The 23,846-nt window shown below is 42.2% G+C and overlaps 1 protein-coding gene across 1 annotated transcript in view; it reads left to right on the forward strand.

The window, feature by feature from the left end:
* Window positions 1–23,846, forward strand: part of LOC109967600 (plexin-B2-like) — a 146,331-nt gene that overhangs the window by 110,747 nt on the left and 11,738 nt on the right. The window contains 18 exon segments of the mRNA XM_020613309.1: window positions 1,791–1,917; window positions 6,643–6,814; window positions 7,513–7,624; window positions 8,307–8,418; window positions 9,049–9,150; window positions 9,241–9,336; window positions 10,659–10,746; window positions 10,939–11,102; window positions 12,052–12,200; window positions 13,871–14,006; window positions 19,015–19,151; window positions 19,237–19,419; window positions 19,696–19,807; window positions 20,948–21,157; window positions 21,245–21,328; window positions 22,045–22,140; window positions 22,563–22,699; window positions 22,781–22,881. Of these exon segments, the coding sequence (XP_020468965.1) occupies window positions 1,791–1,917; window positions 6,643–6,814; window positions 7,513–7,624; window positions 8,307–8,418; window positions 9,049–9,150; window positions 9,241–9,336; window positions 10,659–10,746; window positions 10,939–11,102; window positions 12,052–12,200; window positions 13,871–14,006; window positions 19,015–19,151; window positions 19,237–19,419; window positions 19,696–19,807; window positions 20,948–21,157; window positions 21,245–21,328; window positions 22,045–22,140; window positions 22,563–22,699; window positions 22,781–22,881 (2,318 nt within the window).

Consider the following 23,846-nt stretch of genomic DNA (forward strand, 5'->3'; position numbering starts at 1 on the left):
AAATACAACAACGTGCCATGGAAACGGTGAATAAAATCATAACGTACATGGACAAAAAAGTTCTACACACACTGATGTAAGATTGGAGCTACCAGTCAATTCTAGTCTCATGTATTAATTATACAGTGATGATTGTGTAGAACACAGTGGCGGGCCATGCATTTGGTACCTGGGCCTTCAGTGGAGACTTAGACTGTTTATATTGTACAAGTTTTTGTGAGCGCACCCATTTTGTTTTTAGCGGGAATGTCTGAGTTCTGTTGGGGTCGTCACACTTGAAGAGTGTAGACGCGTGTTATTCTTTGTTCCAATAAAATATGCTAAGAGAGCTAAAAGATATTATTGCCTCCGTCAAATTATTTCCCGAGTTCAACGCTGATGAAGCTGCAAAGCTCAACACAGTCGTCGGTGGATATGAGAGCATTTCCAACAGTAGCCTAGTAATGTTACAAAAATAGCATCATTTAATGCAGTGGTCCCCAACCTTTATATCACTGCGGACCGGTCAACGCTTGACAATCTTACCGCGGCCCGGGGGGGGGACGTAGATTGTTTATATTGTTAATATAATAATAAACATGAATCCACTGTGTTGAAATTTTTAACTCCCCATAAAGCTAAATCCATGGGAGCCCTGAACTTGTTTCTCTGCAACGAGATGGTCCCATCTGGGGGTAATAGGAGACAATGACACCCGAAGTGTGTCGCTTATGTTCAGTCTACTCCGTTGTTTTGTTTGCTTCACACAGATAGGATGTCGGAAATGGCAACAGGGTTTTCAGTGCTGTGGTGGCGATCTCAGGGTATTCTGTCATGACTTTAATCCAGAACACCGACAGAGTTGTTGTCTCGAACATACTTTTAAGGCCGCCGTCATTTGCGATCTCCAGCAGTTGATCTTCTTGTTGCACAGACCTGCTGGATTCACCTGGTTTGTTGACAAATGGGTTGCGGATCCATTCCTTGGCCGTTCGTGGGTCCTTTGTGGTTGGGAAGTAGCGCTCGAACTCTTTTATAAGAAAAGACCGGTGATCGTGCACCAGCTGGGAGAATGAAGGCTCAGGCTCAGTCTCACCCAAAATCCCCGCTAATGTTTGAAACATGTCCAAAATGCCTCTGTTGACGCGCCGTCCCCACAAATCCAGTTTGGCTTTAAATGCAGCTACTTTATCTGCCAACTTGAAGACAGTTGTCATTTTCCCCTGAAGTGACAGATTGACGTTATTAGGATCGCAATGAATGACGGCATGTATGAGCCATGATTGATGTGCCTTGATGTGAGCTTGATTACATTGTTTGAGATTTTCTGCTACTGTGTAAAGGGAATGCTTCTGTTAAAAAGTACCTTATTTGTTTAAATTGTTTGCAAACCAAATGTTATTGCACTTTTGTTCATATAGTAGTACTTTTAAACAAGTGCACAATACACTACTTTTGAATTCATTATTGAATGCTGCTCATATCAATGCAGTTAACGCGATTAAGGATTTTAATTGTTGCCCAGCACTACTAGTTATATGTACATTGTAAAGAAACTAGGAAAAAATGTAATCAATCCATTGAAGGTTCCTGCTTCCCAATTTGCTGACTGCTGTGTTGTTTCCAACTGACTGGTGAAACACACTCGTGGGCTGCGGTGGCTCAGGAGGTAGAGCAGGTTGTCGCTCTCTGTAGGGGTGGCGGTTCGATCTGCGGATTCTCTGGTCCACGTCCCACACTGTTCTTGGCAAGACACTGAACCAAGTCAAACTTCTGAAAATATTTCATGTGTTTGATATTATCACCCACAGATGCACAAGGAAGCAGGAGTGTGGCAGGTCGACGGAGGAGAACACGTGGCTGTGGTCCCCCAAGCAGCAGTGTGTTGAGATCCAGGCTTTCAACCCTCCGAACCTGAGCTGCAGGAAGACACAGCAGGTAGGGGAGAGACAGCACAGATGTGAGCAATCCTGGTTGTTTCTCTGTGGAGCGAAATCCGCCCTGAGCTAAAGTTCACCTATTGCTGAGCTCTGCTTAATTTAAACCAGTCAAACTCTCACAGAGTTTGAGGACTCAGCAGCATTTAAGACAGCTTCTTAACCCCTTACATGGACCTCCAGGCGAAGCCAAGACAGGCAAGAATCTGGATCGGAGCCAGATGAACCTACATGTACAATGTGTTGTTTGTGCTGACAGACCCTTTGACCCTCCGCTTTGTGGTTTGCAACCTGATGAAAGAAAGACAAAGTCACACCCAGAAACTGCTGACGACATTTCACTGAATCACATATGAGCAACAACACCAAGAGTTACTGGTAAAACACACTGGGAGCGTTTTTGGAAGCGTCTCACGCTGCAGATAGAATTCCATTATATCAAATGAGTCAATACACACTGAATTTTTTACGCTTCATGTCTTTTTTTCCCCTCTGCTACGTTTAGTGAAGCGTAATCTCCACAGTCGGCTGTTTAAATCACAAAAAAATGCTGCAATTTTCTGTATCTGTTACGACTGATCAGGCTGCTTGAGTTTCACTTTCTTCCTCTGTAATGAGCCGGGGTAAATCAATAAAATCAATAAATCCACGTTCATTACATTTAACCTCAACTGAATAAACAACTCTGTTGTATCATTAAAACACATATGAAGCCATAAAACATACTGTTGAAAAAGGCTGAATCTTTAGGGATTTTGAATGAAGTTTTCTTACTTTTACTTCTGGTTTGACTTCAGCTCTCTATGGGTTTATTCACATGTTACCAAACAAACTAACAACCCTAAAGGATTTGATTTAGATGGTTATGGATATAGATAGTTTTAGCTTGTTTATGACCAAAGTGCAGTTTTAAAGGCTTTCTCTTCCAAAAACTCGATATTACAATGATCATAGCCAACAGCGTGAAAGTAACGTTGAGCAGGCTCATTTCTGTAACAACAATGTGAAGGTTCGTCATGCTTTGTTGAACAGGACAGAGGCGCCATTTTGGGAGAAACACGCTGTATTTACCTGCATATGTTCTTGTTTAATTTGACTAAAAAGTTGCTTAAATCGTTTAGATCTCTCTTCACTGACTGTGCTCATTCAGAATGGAAAACCTTAGCTGACTGTAGCTAACTCATAACGGACCTAGAGATCCCATCGATGAGAGCAACAGACTGAAACATGACTCTGCACCCTGATCTCAGCTCTCGGTTTGGGAGCTAACACTAGCTAGCGGCTGGCAGCAGATAACACAAACCCTGCAGATGAATTTCTGTCCTGTCTGTGCTCAAACTGAACACTAAAGAGGACGTCTTGACGTAGATGAAGCACCTGCTACTGTATGTAGCTGTATGGGAGAGTATTTATTGTTTAAATGAACTTATAGATGTATGTACTGTATTTCTATGATGGGTAATGAGCTTGATGCTCCCAAAATGGTGCATTTACCCAAAATGCAACACGATGCCACAACAGCTTCACAATCTGTATAAAATCCCAAATCAAACTGCTGTGGCAGCCATTTTAGAGACTGGAGAGCAGCAGAGGATCCCGTGGTGCTTTGCTCTGTCAAAACCTTGTGAATTAATGAGGAACTGATCAAAGAAACAAAGACAAAAGACACGTCCTCCTTCAGATTGTACGACACCGGACTGACCTTCGCACCATCATACCTTTCTGCTCCTAGAATACCTAAAATGTTATCAGCTTTTGTCCTGCACATACAGGCATCTGTGCACAAGATGAGATACCCACTGTTTATTCATTATAGTTTGACTGGAATGATGGTTTTAAAAGAGCTTCAGCAGTCACATGATAAGAAGCTTGGATGGAATAAAAAACCAAACCTGTTCAGGTCGATCCAAGGACAGAAGTGTGTTCTGTGTGTAGATGTAACAGTCACATAGTCGTCCTCATCAGACATGATGAGGCAACAAAGTAAAATTATGGATGTGGGATGATTATAATCAGGTCAGGTTATAAAAAAAACAATATGCAAATAGAAGTAGGTGGTTGAAGCCTTTCAAAGTACAAAGTACTTTTGTTTGGTTATCTCAGGAGCAGTTTTTCACTCCGGTTAAAGTTTCAAGTCCAGAGAAAGTTTAAAGTCTTGCTTACAAATCCACATCGTCATAAATTACGCAGTGTGTAGTTTTTTTTTTTTGTTTTTTTTTACCCATTAGCTTTCACTGTACATTTTCTAGAGCTGCCTGATGTTTTATTGTTCATGGATGTTGCCAATTAAAACCTTTACCATTTAAAGCTGCACTAATCAGTGTGTCAGGTGTTACCAGAGAACTGACACAAACTCTGCCTTTTCTCTCAGCTCTGTGAAGCTTTATAGTGTCTTCCAGGTCGTTGTTTTGATTTTACAGCCTGAAAATTTACTATCTTGGTTCAGCCTGAGAGCTTTCATCAGCAGCAGCTGTTTCCAGGGAAAAATTTCTAATAACCGCCTGTGTAATTCGATTTCATTACCTCCAAATGCTTTGTGAGGATGAGCTGCTCCTTACGTTTGACCTCAGCAAATACCGTAACTTCATTCAGGGCCCAGATAAATGAATGTGCTGCATCTTAATTACGGAGTCTGGGACTCTCGTCTGTGGTGTAGCCCCTGGTCTGTGATTTTGATAGGAGAACACAGTTGGACTTTGGCTTTAAAAAAACATTCTTTTAAAAAGTCTCTGGTGAGTTTATTCAGCAACTTCTCTAGTCTGAGAGTTCCCAAAGATCAAAAGTCTGAAATTAAAACTTCAGCAGCAAAATTAATGCTGTTGAGGTCAGTGAGGAGTAATGAGGAGCTGGCGTTTGAGCAGCGCAGTTGAATAGTAATTATTACTGCACATACACGGACAAATGACCCACATCCCTGCATGTGTGCTCAGACGTATACAATTAGTTAGGGTCAGCTGGATGTAGTTCTTATTTTTGCTCATTAACCAACACAAGATTGTAAGCTAATCTTTGGCAGTACTGGATTTATCGGACATTTGCAGCAGTGTGATCAAGTATCTTGTCAAGTAATTTATTTCACTGACCAAAACTAGAATTTAGATAATCCCATCATTTTTTAAAATCTATAAACATTTGGAGTTCTAGAAAATGTACAATACTGCATATTGGTATTGTCTTATGAAGCCACCGTAGATGCACTGAGGATTCGTGGTAATTATCTGTTTGTTGTGGCCAGTACTGATACAGTAAACAGTAATAATACTTTTGGAGATGCAGAAATGTGAAGAGTATGTTAAAGGCTATATTTTTGGATTGACACGTTTATTTCTCTAATGCAAACCAGCATCCACAGAATAGAGCGCATCTGCTCATTGCATGGATATTAATGTTGATGCTATTCCTGATATTGCGATAGAAAACTGTCTTGACACCGTTGTTGGACTGTGAACGTGTCTGCCAAGGTTTTGGTTAGTTCGCTAGTATAACTGCGTTCAGGTCACAGAATTTGGAAATGACATAGTGGATTCTCCATTGTGGACTTTTACAGCTGTTGTGTGGCAGCATTTCAGTCTTCCCGTTTAGAGAAATGACACAGACGGAAGAGAAACTGCCAAACAATTTGCAAATCGCACAGGACGAAGGCGATACAAGCCCACTTTAAGACTGAGACAGTCGTAGACACAGAAACCGTCCGGGACACTGTGCGCCACACATTACCAGAGATGGGTAAACAAACCGGGCCCACAACTGCTAAACCAACCAACTAGTAACCACCATTAAAGTCTTTTCTCCAAAAAAAGTACACCACAATGTCTGAAAAACACCTCCATTAGAATGCAAATCTCATCTTTATGTGGCTTCTCCCAGTGTGACATCTTCCTCCCGTCATCACAGTACTGCGCCAAGCAGCAGTGCGCCTACTACTGCCCCCAGTGGTCCGGATGGTAACCATTTCACCCGTTTTCGTGCTGAGAACCCGACCACCAGACAAAGAAGATTAAACCTGGGGGGCTCTAAAACACCACTGTGACTCGTTTTGTTTACAAGATCCATTTATCTCATTTCATAAAAGGACTGCTACTGGCTGCTGCATTATCTTTTATGTACATTATTAAAAACATTGATTACTTAAGGGGCATTTTTCATATTTTTCTTCACTTGATAAATATTATATAACGTACTTCCTATTGTGTCAATATTGTACTGTGAATTGTTATCATTACATTCATTAATAATGAAGGCCTTATCTCTTTACTGACCAGAGAATGTACAGGCTACAAAATCCATTAGAATAATTAGACATCATCTTGGACCTAAAGCCTTGGAAGAGGTGCAGATTTATCCTCCACCCCTCGCATGGAGATGAGAGATATATCAGATGTTGGCTACGTAAACAGAACTTCTTAAGGGGATAAACTCAGAAATAAATGACGCATCTCATCCTTTAATAATGCACATACATACATATAATTATCTTCAGCAGTCTGCTACACCCAGGCTCATTCTGTACTTGCACGCAGACAACACGCCGCCCCCCAGGTCTACCTCTGACTCACACACATCTTATTTCACTGCAGCCAGAAGAGGTGTGAGGTGAAAAATAATGACTTCTGTGTTCTCACATTTCTTCTCTCCCCCCTCGACATTCTGCTCCTTCTCCCTCCTTGTTCTGCTCCTTCATTTCTCCTTCCTTCCTACTCTCTTTTTTGTTATGTTCCACCTCCAGGTTGACATCAGCATACCCACCCTGCCCAGACTGGGGCTGTCTGATCAACTGGAGTGTGTTTTCGGCTCTTTCGTCAGTGGAGCCGTGGTGACCTTTGACAGTCATGCTCATGCGCAGGTCACCTGTTCGATGCCCGGCCCTGTGGACATCCCGCCCACCCCTGAGCAGCAGGGTGAGCGGACACACAGAGAAGCATTTCTTCATCATGTGGGCTTTCTTGTGGATTCATTTTGGACTGTTAGTTCCCTGAGCTGTGTCTGGCAGGCAGCCTTTCATCCTTCATCACCTTCTTCATATAATACAAACAACTGATTTTACGTTGCTACTGTTGGTTTACAAAGACAAAATGATCAAATCATTTAGCTGTATTTGTTTAGATGCTTTTGTGTTTTAAGAAGCTTTTTCACTGTTAACAGCTGGAGCAAGAAGCTGAATAACTTTTAGATACATTCTGATATAAATTTAAGCAGATTAAACGTATTCATCTTAGCTTATTGGTATTCTTTAGTAAAATACATAAAATTCCAAAATGATGAGCTTTTTGGATAATACTGGCAGCCTATCTCTTTTTTTTTTTTGAGAGTAAAATAATAGCATCACTACCGCTCTTATGTCTGTACAATAAAAAAATGTTTAGCTGAAAATGTGAAATCAGTATCATTTAATTCTTGGCAAGAATGCAAATAATTTCCAAAACTATTCCTTTAAGTATTATGGTTCTCAATCTGAGAGGACGCACAGCCTGTGGGACTAAACTCAGGGAACAAGGTGTTTTTCACAACATCACAGATGCTCTTTAGTATCAGTTTTATTGTATTTCTTTATTTTGTCTCTTGCTTTATCCTTGTATCTGTGTTTGTGTGTGTTCAGACTATGTGTCCGTCCCAGTCAAGGTTCTGGTAAACAGCGCCGTCGAGGTGACATCTGGAGAGTATCACTTCTACAACTGTGCTGCCACAGTCAGGAAGAATCAAAACACACCGTAAGAACCACCACCACACACACACACTGACACAGTGCATTCTTGAACTTTGCCGTGTCGTATTGTTTCTGACATACCGGCATAATTCCACTCCATTCTGCAGTATTGACATTATGTGTAATGATGTGTTTGCATATGCGCCGTAACTTGGAATCTGACATGCGCCTACAAACAGCACAAGCGTGATGGAAGGCAAAGTTCTCCTGTTGGAGGAGTTCATTCTGTCATTTGGAAATGGTTTATCTACAAGAGATCAGATGTGAATCAAACATCTGTGATCTGCAAATTATTTTTACCTGTGATAAAAGAAGTAAATGCTGCAACAAACTAACAGAGGTGTTGGTTTTACTGAGCCAAAGACACAACAAAAGGAGGGAACTGCTGCTCCTTCATGTTGAAAGGAGCCAACTGAGGTGGTTCAGGCACTGGATTAGGATGCTTCCCATGTGCCCTCCACTGGAGCTCTTCTGGGTTTGCTCAACCAGTAGGTGGCTCAGGGGCAGACCCAGAAGACGCTGGAGAGATAGCATATCTCATCTAGCCTTGGAACACCTGCGGTCCCGCAGGAAGACTGGGGAAGGGCACGTCAGGGCGGCCATGTTGGACCTGCTGCACCCACAACTGTTTTCACACGACCACAGAAATCCATGTGCCCGCACACACACAGTATTTTGTGTTTCAGGTGCATCGCGTGTGTGACCAGTGAGTGGGGCTGTCAGTGGAACGCTAAGGATCACAGCTGCAGTGACAGTGAAGATGCAGTGAGTGGAGATCACATTGTCAAACCACAGCAGGTAGGTGGCAGAATCACTCCACGGTTGAATTGTTGAGTCATTATTTGTTTGTGATTATATTGTTGTAAGCTCAATATATTGGAGTTTTGAACTTTTGAAGATGACACTTTGGGCTTTTGAAAACTGTGGTTTTCACCTTTTTCTGAAAGTGTAAAATTGACCAAATAGTTAATTGAGAATATAATCGTCAAATTGATCAAAAATAAAAATCACTGTCAGTTTCAACCTTAAATCAAAGAGACTAAAACTGTCACTGATTCAAGAAGAGTTTTCCAAAGAGTCTTATTTTACATGGTAACCGTCTGATACTGGAGCCTGTGGGTTGAATGCTCTGTAGCTTTTCTGCAGGTTCCCCACCAAACCTCATCGATGACATTGTTAGTTTTGGGTGCTAAGTTAGAGGTTTGTTAGTTGAGGTTGGAATTAAATGTTGAGCATATTCCAATGGTTCTATCTTTTGCAGGATTACTAAATTACCTTATATTCTGATTCAGGTTACAGCATAAATCAAGACAGATAGCATGCAAACACGAACAGCACAAAACTAATTCAAAGCTAAATTCAATGTCTAAAGCTTTTGAAGGAAAATGGTTTTGTTAATCATATTTCTTCTCTCTCTCTGTGGCAAAGCCTGACAGCTGTCCTCAGTTCGAGTCCCCAGAGCCGTTGTTAATCCCCGTCGGCTACAAGATCCCCATCACCTTCCAGGGAAGAAACCTGGACATCTACAGGGTGAGAGCAGCCAGACTCGCACATTAACCTGCCAACAAACATCTGTTCTTCATTTCTGACAGCGTCTTTCCTCTGTGTGCACGTCCGCAGGGCCATAGGTTTGCCATCGGGACGGAGCTGATGAAGCACACAGAGGAGGAGGTCACCCAGGAGCAGGGGTCAAGGTTCAAATTCACAGGTTACGAGGTCAGTATCAAGGAGGGGACGCACCTACGGACCAGCCTCTGCAGCTCATAAGGATCATGAAGGATCCTTCAGTTTGACTAGAACATAACAAAATCGTTTTAAAATCCAGATGTACTCTAAAACCTTAAAACGAACTTCAGATAACGCGATGCTAAGAATTCCTGAATAGTTAGCAGTAAAACAGACAATCCTTCAATATGTTTTATTCTTTTTTTTGTTTGTGTCTCTGCACATTGTAACCAAGTTAAAGAAGCACACAGTTATGATTCTTCAGTTAAATAAGAGGCCGAGGCCCTAAATAACCATTGTACCGAATTGATCCAAACCTGTTTCAGTAGTTGTTTTCCCTTTTGACCTAATTTTATCCTATTATTAAAATTAACTGTAATCATTGATTCTAAAGTTCCCAAACTTTCCAGCTAACGAGCTGGTGTTTGGCTGTCGGTTGCTAGGCCTGGCACCAGCTATAAGGGAGACAGAGGAAGTTATTAAGCACCTGCTCGCTATGTTTGTTTCTAAGGAAAAAAATATAGGAAACGGTGGGGTATGCAAGTGAAGTATCATTCATAGACAGATGTCAGTTTCCATCAGAGTCTAAAACTAACAGAGGGCCGGGAGGAAGGCATTAGTGAACTGAGGAGCCAGTCACTGTGTCTGCACAGCAACCCATTAGTTACGAACGCCGCCATGTGCCGTAGCAGGGAGTGTGCCGTTAATGGTAATTAGACAATTAGTGAATCATTAGTGGTTAATTTGTGACTCAGAAAATGTTTCAAGCTCCGTTCTAGTTCTGTTTGTTGTGTAGTTGATTTTAGCATCATGAATTTATATTAAAGCTGTTCATTTATTTGTCTTTGAGTTTCATCCTGGAGCTCACGCTGTTTATTCAGACGCCCATGTCGGTCTGAAGGCGCCCCCTAATGGAGCACAAACAGCATCTTTACTTTCTCTGAACCCCCCAGTTGCTTGGTGTGTGTGTCTGTTACACACTCAGCCTTTCCTCTGTTCCACTGATCCTCACCTCCTGCTGAGTCTAATGCTGCCATATGCAGTTACAGAGTGTGTCACTGCTGCTTCTCCTTTCATTATCTCCTGCATTTCTCTCCACATTTTTTTCTTCTTCTCTGGTTATTTTTTCACTCTTTCTCCTCCCGCACACGCATGAATCCTGAAGAAAAGCTCGCTTGATTCATGAAGTGTGTGCTGACCTCCACAGTTGGATAGATGCAGGGAATTTACGTTGAACGTTGGTGTGAACGTTTGGTTCTCTGGCAATGCAACCCTGATGGTGTGTGTGTGTGTGTGTGTGTGTGTGTGTTCAGTTCACCTATGACCAGCAGCAGGAGGTGAACATATCCTTCCATATCAAAGACAGAGACAATGAGAGGAAGATTGACAGCACCCTGACAGGTTGGTGCATCGCTTACACAAACACACACATGCACTCACAGTCTCACACAAATCCACATAAAGTGTGAAAGTGCAGTTATCACACTTTCACTTTCCCTCTCACTTACCTCCAATTCAGTTCCAGCTGAGTCATGTCAGTTAGCTCTAACCTCTCGTCTTCTCCTCCCCCTCCTCCATCCACCTCCCTGACAGTCGTGCTGTATAACTGCTTTTTGGGAAGAGAAGACTGCAGTCTGTGTAAACACGCCGACACCAAGTACCAGTGTGTTTGGTGCGAGGCTTCACACATGTGTGTTTACCAGGGACTCTGCCCATCACCGCAGCCGGCACAGTGCCCCAACCCCGAGATCGTCAATGTGAGTCAAAAAACATGACACCGTCCGCTGATATGTGCCTTTAGCTCCATGTTAGCTTTGTGTTGTGCTGTGCTTGAGCCGGGATGTGTGGCATGTGTCTTTACACACACGGGACACGTAACATTGCTGCTGCATCAGTCTGTCACGGCGTCTTTCGGACACAGGTCGCTTTTACGTTAATGTTCCTCACAGCTTCATTCTGCCATGAAGCCAACTGCAAGTCTTCAAAAGGTTTTTGGCAACACTTTTTTGTAGGTCCTGTATTTTTCAGCCAATGTTCTGAAAACTTTCCTCACAAGTTTCAAAAAAAGAGCTGTAAATTACTAGGACATCGCCAAGAAGTGTGGGCACATAGTGTGGCTGTAGCACCTAACACTTTCACCATCTTCCATATGATTAGTGCCAAATTGCACAAGACTTTCTTCCAAATATTGTTGCAGTTTACAGCTAAACACAGGCCACGTTTATGAAATGAAGAAGCTGGTTTTTGTAAATTAGCTAAAAAAAATATGAGCCCTGTAAAACAAAGTATTTCTCCAAGGTTTTTGAAATAAAGACCACCTCTGTAGACACTGGAGGAACTCATGACACTGTGTTGATAGATAAATAAATGTGCCACAGGCAGTCGGACCCAGCTCAGGAGATAACATCCATCACATTAAAGCAAAGTGTCATGACGTATACAAAAGATTCTTGAGTTTTCTCAAGTTGTGAAAATTAGAGACAAACTCGTGTGTTGTACCCAGAGAGTCACTGTTTCTAGTTGGATATTGTAACGTCCTCAGTGACGCTGAGCGATTATTATAACAGCAGACTCCATCTCAGTCTCCGTCAGTGTCACTGGCTGTGGTCGGACCTTTTAAAGTTCTGATCCCGTAATAGTGAAGTGCACTTTCAATCTACTTCATCAAACAAGCTGCGTGTCTTAGTCGGTGTTCTCTGTCTGCAGATCATCCCTCGCTTTGGCCCTCTGAACGGCCGCATCGCGGTGACCATCAAAGGCTCCAATATGGGAATAAAGAAGGAGGATGTGAAGAAGATCACAGTGGCCGGTGTGGACTGTGTTCACCAGGAGGACAGATACTCGGTCTCTACCAGGTAATCGAAGAGAGGGACAGCAGAGACATCGCCCAGCTGTTGTCTGTGAAGCTCTTTACATGAACCTGTGACAGCCTGCTGCCACTGATCAATAGCTAGAGAGAAGTGAATGTCAACTCTTTCTCTGGGACTGAACAGAAGCACACGTAGCTTCTATGAAGGCTAAATATCAGAAGTGTGGCTTGTTATCTGTTGTTTGTTGATTTCATCATGATATGAGTGACATTGTGCAAAAGCTTCAAAGTGAACGCGGTAGATTTACATATGAAGGCTTCACGTGCTTGTTTTTAATCAAAGGTCTGACGGCTTTTCATGGGCAAAATGATAAAGTAGGCGGATGTCAGGCCAGACTTGCAGGATTTAGAGGCGTGCAGCATTTTGACTTTGGACCAGACGAGGAGGTAACACCACGAACACATAGTTTTGGATCCTTTGCTATTTTAATAGAAAGAAATTTCTCATGTCCTGTTTGAACGGAGGACTAGATGCTGTTGTTTCTGGCACTTTCTCACATTGTACAAAACTGGATGCCATGTCTGGTTGTCAGTAATTAACGATTTTACCAGTAGATGATGGTGCTTATCACGGGTTTTATGTGTTTCCCGCATTTTTATGTGAATTGATGTTGTAGATTTTGGGCAGTTTATGAAAGAGAGTTGTACCTTTGTGGACAGTGAGGTTGAAGTTAACATAAGTTCATTCCAGTATTAATTTCATTAACAAACTGTCACAAAAAATAATCACTATCACCTATTTTCCAGGACAAAAACGAAACTAAAATGAAATAAAAAGTTGCCTTTGATAATGAGAACTATGATGAAATGTTGTCAATACATAAAAAGTAAACAATAATGTGAAGGATGGATGAATGGACATGAAGAAACTTAACAATCTGCCACATTTGTGGAATCACAAACTGCAGGTGCTGCTCAGTAAAACTGTTTCCTTCACCTCTTCTCTTGTTCAGGAGTTGAATCAGCCACTTGATGTGTTTCACTACCGGCTTACTTTCAGTAATATCTGTCTTTTGTGTTGCTGTCGACCATAAATTACCTCTAAATGTTCACTGCAGAGATTCACAGTTGTAATGTTGTCCGACATTTTAGCGTCACCTCTCAAACTGAACCCGATGAAGAGGAGTTTAGTACAAATGCCTGTCCAACTTCTGCAGAGCAGAGCAACACAAACCTCATGATAGGCAGGAACAACACATGTAACCATGGTAACTGTGCACAACTAGGACAAAGAAGATACAGTACATATAAAACATGACAATAGCTAAACTAAAACTAATAAAAATCAAAAGACTAAAATGTGACGAACTAATATATATTTCCATCAAAAGTCTAAAACAAAATCAAAGTCAGGCGTCAAAATAACTGATTCATTTCCCTGAAACTTGACATCTTGACATGAGGCCAGACACTGAAGTTTCAGCCATGTCAGTCTCAGGAAGAGAAGTGGAAAGAAGTCCATGCAATGCTGCTTGATTGAAGTAATGTTTGATTAATTGATTGTTTTGTGGTTTTCTTCTACAGTTGTAACTTGTAATTAGTATTCTGGACTGTTTTTGCCCAAACAGCTGAGCTGAAGTTTTCCTTGGGTTGTGCACACACTGCCTTCAGTACAGAGCATTGTTATCTAATCTCTTGCTGTCTTTCCGTCCACAGCGTGGTGTGTGAGATCGGCCCGGCGAGGCGAGCTCCACCAAGCGACCTCCCCTTTGAGCCGACCAACAGTGGACCCGTGGAGATGGAGCTAGAAGGGGGGAGGAGAGGGACGTCTCAGGTCATTTTCACCTATCGGGTAGGTCTGACCCCAGACACAGGGATGAGATCTTACAGAACCAGGTCTTCAAATTATAATACAACATTTAAGTTTCCATGTCTACTTTCCTCACCTTCACATTGACACGCACGTCTTTCCAGTGAGGGGAGGAGCGGAAACTATTTTACTGTTTTCTCTGTGTTTTTATATTGACAAACCTCGACAGTTTTTCACAGCCTTGTCCAGCTCCAAGAATTCTTAACATTTTGTCTGTAAATTCCATTTTATTTTCAAATCATCTCCTGAAATGTTTTGTGGAGTGAACCATAAGATTTGGCAACAAAAAACAAACAGTTCAGCTTAAATGAAAAATTAAGTTTCACATAGTTTTCACTTGCTTTCAGACAGACCTGACCATGGATGGTGAAACCAGACCAGAGTCGAAGTTTAGTGCAGAAAATGTTCGGATCCAGATTTTCACTTTCAAACGTCATATCAGCGTGCATTATGTCAGGCCAGCATTAACTTGTCTGTGCTCAGTCAGTGATTGTGGGGGAAGATGCTCCACTCTGTAACACCGCTGTACAAACACAAGTGTGCAAACCTTCATTCATATTAAAGAATTTAAGCTGTTTCATAGTTTTGAACCAGGAACCAGGGTCTTTGTTTCAAGTCAGCAGCTGTTATTTCACTATATCAGCTACAAGTATGTCTATATAGCACTTTTCTAAACCAAAGTTACAAGGTGCGGCACAATAAAAGGAAATCAGAAAGTACAATAATAATAACAAACATTAAATCAAGTAAACAACATTAAATAAAATCAAATAAAACATGCAAAAGCTTAAAGCAAGTAAACAGGCACACAAATGCCCTGGTCAGAAGATCTACTGATCCACCTGGTAAACAACAGTGTGAAAGCACTCAAACATGCACAGCGCCAAACAGTGACAAGCTTTAAAAACCAATAATAAAATACTGAAGGTATTCCTGAAACAAACCAGAAGCCAATGAAGAGAAACCAGAGTCGGGGTCACATGTTCACGTTTTCCTGTGTTTGTCACAAAAGATGAGCAGGTGTGTTCTGGACCAGCTGAAGACGAGACAGAAGAAGAAGACTGGGACGATGTACGGTCTATTACAGTAGTCAGTCCGAGAAGTGATGAATGCATGGACTGCCTTTTCAAAGCCATTAAAGAGCCCGTGGCTGCTCATCTCCAGCCATTTAATGTTTAGTCGTAGGTATCTTTACATTAGCTTTGCGCCCCTCATAACTCCAAATAGTCTGTAGTTATTTCAGAATAATAAAACCAGAGAGCCTCTTCCTAAAAACAAGAGGATAGTTCATGAATGTGCACAACTCCTGCTGCCGGTGTCTAAATCTGTTTCCCCACTGAGATGTGGATCCTGAATCCTAACATTATCATAACCACAACACTGTCACTGACAGTCGCTTTGTTACTTAAAACAAGAAGCTTCAAAACATCGTTAAATCTTGAGACCTGCAGACACTGTGTACAACTCATTAAAAGCTTTATCACCAAGTCAAAGCACCAGGTGCCAGGGAATCCAGTCCCCAAAGAAGCTGCACACATTCACATTCTGGCTGTTTCTTCCCACAGAAGCAAACGTGATCAAAGTAAATAGGTTGTACCTGCTGTTCTCTTTTGTTTCTCTAACAAGGCTTAGTCATTTCTTCTAAATATTGTTTTCCACCTTCATAGTTCTAGTTTTTTTTTTCGTTGAGCTGATAAAAAGCTAATTAAAGCACACTGCTGAGACCAAAATAACTCATTTACTTCAGCAGCAAGCACGTCTGTGTGTGTGAACTCTGCAACAGGGTTTCAGCTTTGAATGGCTGCTTCCACTCAGTGAGCGTCGACTTGTTTTACTCTCACAACAGAAAAATGAAACCAAGGCTGTGGAAACACTGACAGGTTTACAGCTCGGCTAATGTTCATTTAAATGGGTATCAAGGGCAAAAACACTGTGTTAAAAGACATTTGCTGCTGGTAGTTTCCTGCTTCGGTGACATGTTCAGGTAATTTAAAGAGAGACTGCTGAGTAGTTTGATGACACCAGAGATGGTTCGTCATTCTCTGGTTTCAGCTTCTCAAAAGTGAGAATTTGTTGCTTTTCTTTGTTGTATATGATTGTAAACTGAATATTCTAGCACTTTAAAACAACTGGAAGTCGACCAAAGTGCATTACAGCGGTCAGATAAAGTAGTAGAGTAGAATATGTAGAAAACAAACTGAGTAGCCAAAATGAAATACAATAAGTATATAAACAGATTTGGAGTTAAAAGTAGGATACGTCAAAAAGAAAGTGTTAGGACACTAGTGGGAAGTAAAAGCCAATATCAACAAGTCTTTAGTTTAAAGTTAAAGCACCAGGTCTGCGACAGAGCGAATGTCAACTGGTGGAGAGTTCCACAGTCTGGGAGCATCCACAGAGGAGGCGCCATCACCCCATTGCCTCCATCTGGATCCGGGGACTGCTAAAAGAAGTTATCAGGTGGGGAGGGGGCCAGGCCATTAAAGGATTTAAAAGTAACCATTAAAATTTTTAGATCAATTCTATGATGGAAGCCAGTGAAGAGAGCAAAGAACGGGGGTTCTATGTTCACGCCTGGAGGTGTTAGTTAAAAGGAGAGCAACAGCTTTTTGTACCAGACCGGAGACGAGAAAGGAAAGATCGATTAGCTCCACCTTACAGTGCAGTAGTCTAATCTCGAACTGATAAAAGCATTGATTATCTTCTACAGATCCATTGAAACCATGAATTTTTAAATCTTTCTTTGTGTTTTCCTGCACTGAAGGTTAATCAACAATAAAAATAACAGCTGCCCTAAAGGAAAGAACAACATGTGACTTTAATGAAAGATTTAATTAACAAATGAGAACATATCAAAACAGTGTAGAGCAGGTACATCAGTAAGACCTGAGCTGTGAAAACCCTGTGTGGGTGGAACAGAGGCAGATTTCTAACTCTGCAGGCTTGGCGCTGGGATGAACACCTACACACAGTCATTTGATCCATCGGTGATATAAAACTATTGATTAGTGCAGCTGGTGGAAGTTGAGCTTGTTCTGTTTCTAATTGGCTCTTTTCCTTTTTTATGTCCTCAGAGTAGATTGATTAGTTCAAACTGCCATACGTTGTGTGTCTGCTAGTGACTCCCTGAGTTTGACTTTCTGTTTTCTTTATGCCAAGTGTCTCACAGACCAACCTCCTGAGCCTCTGTGGTCTGTGTACAGCTTCCAACCAGGCGGAGTTGTTACGAGCTTCTCTGTCTTTGGGGCTGTTTATTCCTGTGTTTGCAGCTCTCTGTTTCAGAACAGCGAGAACAAATGTGAAACACCAGCAAAACAAATGCTCAGACGCCTCTCACCAGCTGTACACCACACACTCGTGAAGGATTGTACCTCTTCATACTCTCTTTTCTTCCCCCCCCCCATACCTAAACAACCTCTAATAACTTCATTCTCGCACTGTGCTCGACTGCGGTGCCTTAATTCTCCAGACAGATTAACTTCTTCAATGTGTGTCCTCCAGTGTAGCTGAGAATTAATATCTCCTCTTGTTTTGTTCGTCATGCTGTCAGCTCAGTACAGAACCTTCCAGTACAAACAGGAAACCAACCAGCTGGTGTATTTCAGCACCCGCCGCTTCCATTCTCAATAAACACAAGCTCCCCCGTGGGGACGTTCCGCTGGCTTTTGTTTGTTGTGTTCCTACTTGGAGTTTGCTGCCTAAACACCACAGGGCTTAGCTATGTAGCTTTGGAGAATGTAAAGTATGTTTTGATGTGATCAGAGGGTTCAGACTTGCGGGACGGCGACCAGGACATGAACTCCGTTAAAGTTTTATGTTTTCTTTGTTCGTCTGCTTCAGTCATTTGGTTTGACTGATCTGAGCTTTTGTTTTCATTCTTGAATCGAGGTTATGTTCATGGCCAAGCCTCCCCCAGAAGATCCCCACTTTCAGAATGGGGGAAAATACTGCTTAGTTTACATTGTTTGCACTGTTAGTTGCTTGTTAATACTGCTGACTTTGTTATACTACACAGCCTTATGTTGGTTTACTGTTTACTTGGCCCTTACATGGGGATATGTACATGCACACTGAGAGCTGATGTACCAGAGTCAAATTCCTCATGTGTCCAACACATCTGGCCAATAAAGCTGATTCTGATTCTGAACCACCACAGCCTGTACTTAGAAGACATGACAGAGTTAGGCTTCTGTCCACTCTGAGATCTGTTCGTCACCTTTACCAGTACCTGCTGTTCTAGCTTGTGCACTAGCACAGGCTGCAACCACATCACTCCTCTTCTCTGTTCACCACACTAGCTGGGTTTCCATCCACATGTAGCACCTATTTTAACTGATTTAACCTTAAGAAGATTGTCCCCTCACAGTCTGATCGGGTGGTAATTTCCCAATGTACTGGTGTTTGCGTGACGGGGCCATAAATCCAACTGCCCATGTTGTACATGTATGTTGCTAAATGAGTTATTGGAACACATCAAATACTTTACACACATACAACGTATGAAAACCGTGTATATACTTTTTTGTGGATCTTCAACGCACAATTTAATCAAAATGGAAACTTTACCTGTTATTTTTGTTGTATATCCCACATTCAAAATAAAATGTTAATGCTAATGTGTTGTATAAAAGGATTTCTTTCACTTCTCATCACAGAAAAATCATCCATGTTGAGACACAGTGTAGATGAGATAAAATAAAACAGAGGTAGACAAAATAGTTTGATCAGAAGAAAAACAAAGCATGTTCATGCTTGTATTTGAGATATTACATGCTTTACATTTTAGGCTTTTTAGCTACCATTGCCATCCATTTTGTTTACGATCTATCCTGAAGTCAGACTTGACTTCATGAACTCCTCGTTTCCTCAATCACAAAAGCAAGTAGTCATGTTTTTTGTTTGTTTTTGTTTTTTGGCCTTCTTCAAAATTGAAGTCATGAAATTAGCGTTATTGTGTATTTTGTAGTAATGTGCTCTGTTTTCTGTCCAGGACCCCAAAGTGGTGGCCGTCAACCCAGTGAAGGGTCCGGCAGCTGGAGGAACCGTGATCACCATCAGTGGAGAAGACCTGGACACGGCGACTAAAGAAGACGTCACCGTCACCGTGGGTGGTGTTCCTTGTGAAGTGTAAGCACTATCTGTTTACACTGTGACCTTTACTTTGAAAGGCTCTGTGACATCCCTGTTCACTGTCTTCCTCTCTCTTCTTCAGCCTGTCGTTCGGCACGGAGATCACCTGTAAGACCGGCAGGTATCGGGGGCAGAAGGTGCCCTCCGACCCGTTAGTGGTGACGGTGAAGTATGGAAAAAACACCACCAAGGATGTCCCAACGCCATACCAGTACTCGGAGAATCCCAAGATCTCAGAATACAAGCCTAAAGACAGCTTCATTTGGTGAGTCGGCTTCCGTCCGGTCAGTTGCTCAGTCTGCAGCACTGATTGGTGGAAACGAAATGTTATAATATATGTTGTTTGAATGTCTGTCACCAGTTTTAAAGGTATAAATTTAAAATAGTAGAAAATGTAATGCTGACTGGGTGAACTGGTGTGTAGGAGAATGAAAACCAGTAAGCTGTCTCACCCAGCCTAAAAATCTAAGTATTGAAAAAATGCATTTTAGAACAGTTGATGATGCGATGCACTTGACTCGGCCTGTGTGTGTGTTTGCAGCGGTGGTCGAAGGATCGTGGTGACAGGAAGCGGTTTTGACCTGATCCAGAGAGCCACCATGAAAGTCCTGCCGTCCCCTGACGAGTTTTCACAGGAGACCGCACTGGTGGAGGTGTGTGTGTGTGTGTGTGTGTGTGTGTGTGTGTGTGTGTGTGTGTGTGTGTGGAAAGCAGCTCCAGAGAGTTGTGTTGTTGGTCCTTTGTTTGAAGCGACACTTCCTTTCACACTTGTTTCTCAGCTTCACTTCTCTGCAGAAAGTTTGTTTTTTTTTTTCCTCTTCTCGTTCTTTGTCGCTCCTACATTCTTCTCTCTCGCTTCCAAATTTGGTTTTTTTCTTTCTGCTTTCTCCATCTTTTGTTTTGCCTCTGCCAGTTTTCATCATGTTAGTGGCAGCTTTGGGGTTAGAGTTTATCAGAAGAGAATTCTCTTAAATATGCAAATGGATGTCTTGTGTAAGATGTTACAGAGCATTATGACTACAAAATAAGTATACTGTGAGTGCTTTCAGTTGTTCTGTGTGGATCAAAACAGTCATTAAATTGGTTACAACAAAGCTAATTGTAACACTGATGTAACTAAACATGTGATGTAAAATGTTTACACTTGGACGTATAATAGTTTAATCAAAAATGTCTTTTTCTGAGCTTCGAAATGAAGAAAAACCTTTAACTATTAAGTATTCAGGATTTTTCTTTTTTTATTCTACATATCAACTGAGGACACAGTTACTGGATTTAATCATATTTTCAATAAAAGCACAATATGGGCTCAGTGTGAGTGAGTCTGCAGCCACAACTGTTCTTTCTGAGTCAAAACCCTGAAAGAGAGAAAAGAGATGAACCATCCATTTCGTTGCTGAATAGCTTTGAGTGACAGATTCTCTTCAGGCGGCTTCGCCGCAGGGGAGAAGTCGTTTCATCATTGCTTCACCAGAAGCCAGTGTGTGAAACGGGGGGGTGGGGGAGGGAGGAAGCAGGAAATCTGAAGTAAAAGTTGCACCTGCGCTGAAAATCTGGAATCACTTCAAAGTGTGGAGTGATTCACTCAGACACTTCTAAGTGTTTAAACCTATCATACTATTCAGCAACTCTTCTGATGGTCAGACAGTTTAGTTATTATTATAGTTTTTAAGAATAAAAATGCCCAAAACTAGTGGTATTGGGTCCTGACTCAATGTAACAGAACTTAACAGGGAGAAAATGACTCCTTCACTTCTCCTGGGGTGAAATTCACGCTTCTTCATGTCTCTCAGTTTGTCCAGGACGCTCACAGTAAGAACGACACCGTCCTCCAGTTTTACTCTCCGTCGGTGAACAGCTCCCTCGACACCCAGTCTCTCAGGACCATTCTGCAGCTGGACAACGTGATGGAGGAGCTGAAGGACTTTAACTATCACCCTGACCCCAGCTTCAACGAGCTCGCCAAGAACGTCATCACAGAGACCAGCATCATCATCGTGACCGTGAGCAGACGCACTTACATTTACACTTGGTGCCACTCTCTGTCTGTGGGTCTGTTGAGTTCACTCTCTTATTCTTGCTGTCACCAGGGTCGAGGTTTCCTCAAGGCCATGACGGCTCAAGAGGCTCAGGCGTTTGTTGGAGACGCCTCGTGTCACGTTAACATACTGCAGGTAAACACACTCACATGGAGCTGATATTGGCTTTTTTATGAAATGCTTGATATCAAACAGTCACATCGTCCGTGTATAAATCTGCAGTAATGGTGGATCAGCTTAATGCCCATTTTGAGTCTAGCGGTTGATGCTGTCATGCTCCAGAAACACGGGCTTTCAAAAACACATTAGGCCACGCTTGATCTCTGTTGTAACACTATACAGCAAACTGCTCAGCAGTCTGAGGAAAGTTAATCGGCCGAGGCGGTGGCTCCAAATGACTGAGCTGCAAAGATGCTTCTTTGCATTTCAGCTGTTATTGATTTTTCCAGAGAAAGCGCCGGCACGTGGCGGCAGAAGATCACACATCATTACCAGGTCACAGGCGCAGACAAGCATCATAGGAAATGGTGTGAGAAGCAAAAACAAGTCAGTGAAAGAAATATAAGTCACACATACAGAAGCGATCAATTTGAATAACAATAAAATGCAAAGAAAACATGTCACAGTCACAGAAGATCAATTCTAATCGGGCTCATCTTTATAAGAAGAAGTCCCGTCCTCCAAACTACCTTTTAATGTATTAACTGATAGGATGCACACTCTACCCTACTGACATATGCAGCCTGTGTTATGTGGACTTGAGTAGACACCGCTTGTTATCCCACAGCTGGCAAACAAGTTGTAAAGGTAAGCTAATACCAACAATACCTCCTTCTCTCAACTCTGTCCAGGATGATAAGTTGATCCTGGAGGCTCCTTCATCGCAGCCCAGAGCCAGGTCCAAGCGTCAACGCAGAGACACCACCAACGACCCGCTGGACCTTGTGGTAAACTCACCAACAAAAACAAATGACAGTTTCCTAAGCTTCACTGTGACAAGATTAGCATCACACAGGCAGGTGGGGAATGGAATGTTCTCTGTCATTTAACTCGATGTTCCAGCCTAGAAGGATATGTAGACATTGAACGGGACAGAGACAAAGACAAAAGCCTCCCCACATTTGATTAGATACAACTTAGATACAACAGTTTAGCACCTAACCAGAAGTGCAATAAGAGCAGTGCAGAGTGCGCAGTATCTACATTCTGTACATCCTAAGGTTTCCAAAGATACCATTTCAAGCTGATTTAAAGTGAAATGATCGTGAAGTGATGCACAACCACACCAGAATGTTGAGTTTTACTGGTGTTCAGAGGTTTAGTTTGAACCTTTTTAAAGTGGAACACAGCGTGATCTCTGTCTGTCCAGGTCAAGTTCGGTCACGGTGAGTGGATAGTGGGTTCAGTCTACTACGCCAGAAAAGTCGACATTCCTCTGGCTATAATCATCCCTGCAGTTATCATACCCATGCTGCTCTTCATCGCCGTGTCAGTCTACTGCTACAGGTTCGACAGAGTACCTTAAAACACATGCAGCACAGGCACTTGTTGATGCGTTTAAATATCGACCTGTGTGTGTGCTGACAGGAGGAAGAGTCGGCAGGCAGAACGAGAATACGAGAAGGTCAGACACCAACTGGAGAATCTGGAGGAAAGTGTCCGGGATCGCTGCAAGAAAGAGTTCACAGGTGCCCACACTCACCTGGAGCGAATTCACAGGACAGCTGATTAATGTTGTAGTCAGTGTGCGCCCTCCTCTTTACACCCAGGGTCTGTTGCTGTTGATAGTTTGTTGCTTGTAGAGTTGTCCAGGTGTCTCTGTTGCAAACTATCCAGCGTAGTCTGCCTTTGGCGAGGGGGAGGAGGGCTCTCTGCATCAGCTTTGTGCTTGGCCAACAAATGGTATCTGAGACTCGACGTACAACTCGGTTCATATTGACAGTAAATGCAAAATGGTCTTGTCGACAGAACCATCTGGCAGGGCCTTGAAGTTGAACTCGCCGTTAAAAAGAACCTTTTCTTTATCAATTTCTGCTTATTTCTGTTGCTGCATCGCTCATTGATTTCCCAAACTACGGGGCAGGCCGAGGGTCATAATCACAGAATGTGCATGCGTTAATCGCGTATCAAAAAATTAGTGGCATTAAAAGGAATTTGTGCATTATCACTAACTTTGAGAGCTCTAATATAAATAAAAGTACATATAATAAAATAAAAATATTTTATGAAATATCAAAATTACAAAATTGTGCATACTTTGTACATTCTTTTGTTACTACTTTAAACTATTTTGCATCATATATTTTGTATAAAAATGTGGAGTGATTCACTCAGACACTTCTAAGTATATATTGTGTGTACATTTGCGCACACTCCCCACACAGGTTACTGGTTAATTAGAGCCATTCTTAGCACTGCACACCTCCACCACACCTCCACCACACCTCCACCCGGCTCAGCCCAGCAGGAAGTAGCCAGAGTGAAAACACCTGGTGTCTGTGTGGACCCTTCGATGTGTAAAAATAAATCTAGTGTACTAAAGATTTCCCTCTGTAATGTGCTGAAGTAGAAGTATAACGTACTTGAGTACACACACTGCATTTCAGCCGGGGTTGTAGGATATGTACACCCCCCCCCCCCTCCACCATTATTA

This window comes from Monopterus albus, unplaced genomic scaffold (assembly GCF_001952655.1).
Source record: "Monopterus albus unplaced genomic scaffold, M_albus_1.0 scaffold132.1, whole genome shotgun sequence".
NCBI lineage: Eukaryota > Metazoa > Chordata > Actinopteri > Synbranchiformes > Synbranchidae > Monopterus > Monopterus albus.